The following is a 6,599-nucleotide window of genomic DNA, read 5'->3' as shown; positions in this document are numbered from 1 at the left end:
TATATATATATATATATATATATATATATATATATATAAAAAATCTAAAAAAATTCTTGTGCATTCATTTCATTATTCTATTCATAAAAGTATTAAGGTACTATTATTAAAAATTAATAACTTACAAAATATTTAATACTTTATTAATGTGTCAGAATAAAGTATAAAATATGTTGTAAATTATTTTTAGGTATCTCTACCTTAATACTTTTATATGCAGAATAATTAGAAAAATCACATTATATTAAAAACAAATCATAATTTTCAAATCATTAAAAGAAAAATAAAGTTAATCTTGAAATCTTCGAGGCAAATCTGGATAAAAATTTTTATTATATATAATATATAATTTTTATTATATATTTTTATTATATAATAGCCTTCTTTATATTATACAATTTTGATTGCACAGATTTTCCTCTATAAACTTGATAGATATAAAGATATTTAATAATAGTTATTGAGACACCTTGTATATTGATATGTCTTTATACAAAGAAAATCTTACATATAGCTGCACTTGTTGCGGAAAACCGATAGCTTGCCATTTAGCTTCAAAGTCTCCGTCGGATAGATTCCACCAGAAGTGATCAAGAATGTTGTATTGAAATTTCAATTTTTGTACAATTTCGTCTAGTTTTTTCACTTTCAGTGGTACAGTTTCTATCCAATCCTGTTCTTCGAACAAATGTTCAATATTGCGTGATGTTGTCCTTAGCCTCGTTCTAATTTGCTCGTAATCAAACAGAACGACATTGATCTTTGTTCTCAAGCTGTCAGTAAACATAATAAGTAACTGTGTGTAACAGTTTTGTCGTTTTTGTATAAGAAAGTCCCTGAGAGGACGAACATTCACATAGAAAGGTCCTATAGCAATATCTTTTGGAAGTGTGAGCTCGAGGATCGATTTCATCTTAAAGTGGAACAATACTTCATCTCCAATCTCCACAATAGTGTGGTCTGCTTTTTTGAAATTCCTAAAAAAAGTGATGATTAAAAAGATAATTGATCTTTTTCGACTTTGTTAATTAGTCGCGTTGCCTTCTAATTCAGAAATCCAATTAAGTATAGTTATCTGATATCGCCTGAAGCGATCTGAGCTCACTCCACATATTTTTCGACATCCAGTTTATAAAATTCTAAATATTGCTGGTATTCCTTCACATATGCCTTTAGGGATATTATAGACTTCTGATAAGCAGTTCTCAAGCGTTCTCGAACTTCACAAACCTGTTCCTCTAATAAGTCGACCGAGCTGAGATACAGATCTTTGGGAAATTTCAGAAAAGGTAATAAGAAAGGATGAATTTTTCCAATTTGTTGACACTGCTTCAAAGAATTGTCTAATATAGCTATAATAATTTCCTGAAATAAATTAATTTATTAAATATTTTAATGCTTATAATTAGACACATAATTTAGTAAAATCAATTAACCTAATGGATTAATATAAAATTAACAATAAATATAATTTGAATGTGTGTACATTACATTTTGAACATTCTTTGATAAAAATAATCTTTGATTGAATCTTTGATTAAATAAAAAATCTATAAATAAGTGATTTAATTAGATAGTTTATAAATAAATGTAAGAAAATATGTTTATCCATACCACAAATAATTCAAGATCCGTTAAATAATAAGCAGTTTTGTCATTCATAGCAATATCAATAATAAAGATAGGATTCACTGGAGATTTAAAGTGTGTGTTTATCAGATCATCACCCCACACAAAATTTTCATCCACATTTAATGTACAAAGAGCTGGAGTTTCCAATATTTCTAAGTATAAGGCCATCGATTTCTTCACAAGATCCCGAAGCGCATCCTGCAGCAACAGATAAAATAATATGATTAATGTCAATTGTAGAAAATGAATCTTTATGGATTATAAGAGATTATATTCAATAAATTGCAGATAAATCATATTCAATATAATTTGTCAATTAAACAAATAGTATTGTATATCAATATTTATTTAAATTTATGTTTATTTAATTGTAATCCTGTTTATAATTTTTAATACGAGCTTGAATTGGCTTTTTTATTTTCTAATAAATTTTTATAATAAATATTTTTTCTTTACCTTTTCAGATAAACAATTTCTGAAAATCTGTTTTAAAAAATTTATATTTTTATTTAATTGATTATAATGTATGATGTAATTAGACGTTAATATTTCTACTTTTATATTAATATTCCTATATTAATTGATTATAACGTATGATGTAATTAGACGTTAATATTTCTACTTGATACTTTTATATTAATATTCCTATATTAATTTTAAATAAACATGCAATTCAAGCACATATTTTATTATATATATTAAAAATAAAACGTATTAAATTAAAACATATGCAATCAAATACTTTAAGATATACCTGCATTCGATATGTAATAAGAGATATAAATCGGTTCATGTTTATCATATTGTATTCATCATGATTCTTTTGCTCAAGATCGAACCATTTTTTTCCTGAAATATCTCTTAAACGTAATCTAACCGACTGTGTAATCCTTTCCAACCACATTTCTTTCAGATACTTTATCACTATACCAGCTTCTTGCTGCTGCTGCGACTCGAACTCTAACAGGTACATAGACTTTCCATAATTCGAGACAAAGAGATTCATATTCAATATGTTACTGCATTCGACATTTACACAACTCATAGCTTCGTATATTTCCGGCAAAACGTACAAAACTGTCCAGCAAAAAAAATTTTTTGTTTTCTGCAATAAATTGTAATCATATTTTTTGAGTAAAATGTATGTCTCTTGTGAAAAAAATATTAACGGATTAGTAAAAAAACTATTGAAACGAATATACAATATTCGATGATGGCTTTTCAATTATTTTCAACCGTTATATTGCGAATCCAGTAGTATTTTCTCATAAAGGATCAAACGCAAGTATTATATGTAATTCTTTGTAAATACCGTAAAGTCTTCCATTTCAGTGCAAAACTTTCCCATTTCTGGTATTTTAAGTTCATGAATGTCATTAATTTCATTCCACGAAATGAAATTAAACATTTCCGGCTGTTCCCATATAAGGGATCTCCACATAAGATCGCACATGACGCGACGATATTCCAAAACAACTTCATCCATCAACTAAATATTAAAAAATCAATAACTGAAGAAAATAAATAGGAAATGTACCTACATTGGAAAGATGTTTAGATTCAGATTTCATGAAACTTTTTCGCGTGGTTAACAGAATTTCCTGTTGTTTTTCATCCAGTGTTGGCATACCTTCTACTAACATGCAGTCCAAATAAAAGTGATATCTACATATAATTATTGCAAAAAACATTTAAATCACTCAAATCCTTTTCGTTAAAATCATTAAAGAATATAAAAAAATCCGGAATTTATTATTTGTTTTGTGCATGATGTTCTAAATTTTTTCTCAGATCGCTTTTAAGAAAATGTAAACTTTGAATGTGTTGATAAATTCATATTCCACTTTCGTTACGTGAAATAGATATTTTAAAAGTTATATAACAATATGTTACCATATTAAACCAATACTTTCATGAAATGTTAAAATATATGAGAAACTGACATCAGTTTTATTGAAATTTCTCTTTAGTTATACACGTACGTCATATTTGTGTCTTTTTAAATTATTATTATAAGTAAGACATAATACAAAAATATTAAAATACTTTAATCTAATAAAAAATATTTTAATCTAATAAATTAACCTGATACTAGTCTCTGCAATTTGTCTTTGTTTAATAGCAGCAGCCACTCTCTTGGCAAATTTTCTAGGATCCTCTCCAAAAAATTGAATATATATTCTAGGCAGAAGGAATTTTCGCTTGAAACCGTCTAGAGTGAGGACAGTCCACAATTTTTGTTCGTTATTATAATCCGTAACGGCGGCATGAAACCAACCGAACAAATTATTGAGTTTAGTATTATAGCGATCAAATATCCACTTCTTTTCTATAATCCTTTCGACAAATACCGTGGCTGGTAATGGATAACGAATACCATTAATGATGCCCAGATTTTTCCATTCTTCTATCGTTCTGTTAAATGGCAAAATAAAAAAAATTATATGTTAAAATTGCGGAAACATTATATATATTATATTATACTAGCAAAAGATATTTTTTTAAGAAATATATAAATTAATTATAAAATATGTATTGTTTATAGAAAGAGATGTCTTAATTTTTAAACAAAATTATGTAAAACAAATAATTTATTTTAAGTGAGTTCGAATTTATATTTTAAACACATAAATTTAAATCTTTTATTTTTACATTTTAATTTAAATTTTAATAAGCATAAATTATCTCTGCTATATAAAGTTTTGATGGATGCTTTTGTAAAGCAAAAGCTCCACTTGACATGGTACTCGAGTCGTCAGTTACCTTAATATTTTAATATTCTAATATTATAATATATTAAATTTTGTTCTCTAATATAAAACTACTATTTACTAGCATAGGTAATTATCATAGGTAATTTATTATCATAGGTAAGTATCAAATATGTGAAATTTATGTCTATACTACAAGCTTCTCTTGTGCTATTCTCTACTGTAATGTGTTTCACATCGTCGTATAATGTTATTGTATATTGTTATTGTATAATGTTAACTTATATGCAAAAAAAATCTTTTTTCTTACTATTTAAGTTGCTATTTTTTTACTTAGAAAAGCCTTTTATGGATTATTTTGCATTACACAATTAAATAATTATATAGATAAGAGAATTACAAAAAAGATAATAATTATATAAGATAAGAGATATAAGATAAGAAAAGAAATTATATAAATAAGAGAAAAATGTCATTTTTGATCAAAAATAAAAATGACAATATTGGCCTTCCTCTAGAAATTAGAAATGAGATAATGACAAGTAATATTTAAATACTTTAAAAATGGCAATATATGACGAGCAATTAAGTTATTGTAGAATGAATTTCTCACCTACAATCGTATTCTTCGTCATCAAACAATTCCAATGGTAAGTAACTTGTCTTAGAGTATAAACCGTACTTCTCTTTGTCGGAAAGTAGTGGGTAAATTTTCTCAAAAGGTAACATGTCACACGGCTTGATATTCTCCGCTTTTAAAACATCTTCTATCTTAAGATTTTTATATATTTTTCGTCTTCTTTCCATTTCGATATTACGCAGTGAAATCTTTGAATCGTCAGTATATGCCATTTGTATTTTTGGTAAAAAGATTTCTGCCGGAAATCTCTTCATTCATAAAAAAATAAAAATTTCAGAAATTTTTAAATATTTATAGGTATACGTTTTATTGAAAACGAAATCTTGCACTAAGAATTTATATACATTCATTAAATTAGATACAAAGATAGATATAAAATATTAGAAGGAAATGTTATAAATAGAAATATAACTATAGATCTTTCACAGTATAAATTGGAAAATATTTCCAATTTTATGTATACATTTCTTCCTATAAAACATAGTCAATTTAAAATTAATACATCCCTTCATATCATACTAATTTAACAACATAAAAAATATTATTGTAGATAACGTAACAAATCTTCAAATTAAATCAAGTAATTGTTTTTACATGATTATGTACTTGCGTACGATAGATTTGTCTTCAGGGAAAGTTATCCATCGCTCAGCAGCGCCAAGAAAAATTTGCGTTCTTTTTACTTTAAGACCTTCTACAATCGGACTGTACTGTTCCGTGAGAATTTGCGATGCGAGGTTGGTTCTTCTTGAAACAGAAGGTAGGTCAACTGGTTTTGTACCTGTGTGAATTATTTAATATAATTAGTATGCTTTATGATCAAGTATGCTTTGATCTCAATTAAGTATGATATAAGTAGCAAAATATTAATGTGAAATCTTACCTAATATAATATCTGAATAATAATTCCTTCTAGAAGGTCGAGTATTTTTATCTTTGATATTTTTAATATCCATTTTTTAAATGCTTAATAATATACACGTGCTCTAATGATAAATATGTTAACCAAGAACTCTCTCTCTCTCTTTAAAATGATAAAAATAAATTAATCTGAGCTAATGAAAGTCAACACGAAAGGAGATATGCAATAAAATTTTATCCTCCTTCTGCGTTGACTCTCATTAACCCAGATTAATTTATTTTTGCTATCTCTAATATTTATTTTTGATTCTTTAGATTTTCATTAAATTCTAACATGGATATTTCGATTTTCATGTTACAAGAGCGAACTTGTTCTCCACGAAGTTTGTTGTTTGATGCGATTATATGTTGTTACATTAGTTAAAGATAATAGTTCAGAGAACTGTCAGCGCTGTTCAGTTAGAGTTCCTATGTTTTGTATTATGTGTCATTCTATCACACAATTCATTAAGATTGATTAAGATATCTCGAGACGACATGGCCAATGTATACCATACACCAACTTCTCACACATTCGCTAAATATTGATCTACATTCAGTATGGATAATTACATATGTCATGTATGCGCATGTATGATATTTGCTTATGTGGTAAACGTTTGTCATATCGTCCGGAAGCACCTTTAAATGTAAAACAATTTAAGTATAGAATGACAATAACGCTGATAGCGCGCATCATATAATTTTAATTACAT

At 26.6% G+C, this 6,599-nt stretch overlaps 1 protein-coding gene across 1 annotated transcript in view; it reads right to left on the bottom strand.

Moving 5' to 3' along the window:
* Nucleotides 1-6,599, bottom strand: part of LOC105619175 (dynein heavy chain 1, axonemal-like) — a 166,845-nt gene that overhangs the window by 107,566 nt on the left and 52,680 nt on the right. Inside the window, exons 2-10 of the mRNA XM_012200702.1 lie at nt 5,598-5,764; nt 4,957-5,231; nt 3,718-4,047; nt 3,174-3,297; nt 2,945-3,121; nt 2,387-2,737; nt 1,618-1,830; nt 1,106-1,365; nt 509-977 (exon numbers count right to left, since the gene is read on the bottom strand). Coding sequence (XP_012056092.1) covers nt 509-977; nt 1,106-1,365; nt 1,618-1,830; nt 2,387-2,737; nt 2,945-3,121; nt 3,174-3,297; nt 3,718-4,047; nt 4,957-5,231; nt 5,598-5,764 — 2,366 coding nt within the window. The remainder of the gene's footprint in view (nt 1-508; nt 978-1,105; nt 1,366-1,617; nt 1,831-2,386; nt 2,738-2,944; nt 3,122-3,173; nt 3,298-3,717; nt 4,048-4,956; nt 5,232-5,597; nt 5,765-6,599) is intronic.

The sequence above is a fragment of the Atta cephalotes genome, assembly GCF_000143395.1.
Source record: "Atta cephalotes unplaced genomic scaffold scaffold00019, whole genome shotgun sequence".
NCBI lineage: Eukaryota > Metazoa > Arthropoda > Insecta > Hymenoptera > Formicidae > Atta > Atta cephalotes.
Note: the sequence above shows the minus strand (reverse complement) of the source record. Positions and strands in the feature narration are given on the sequence as shown.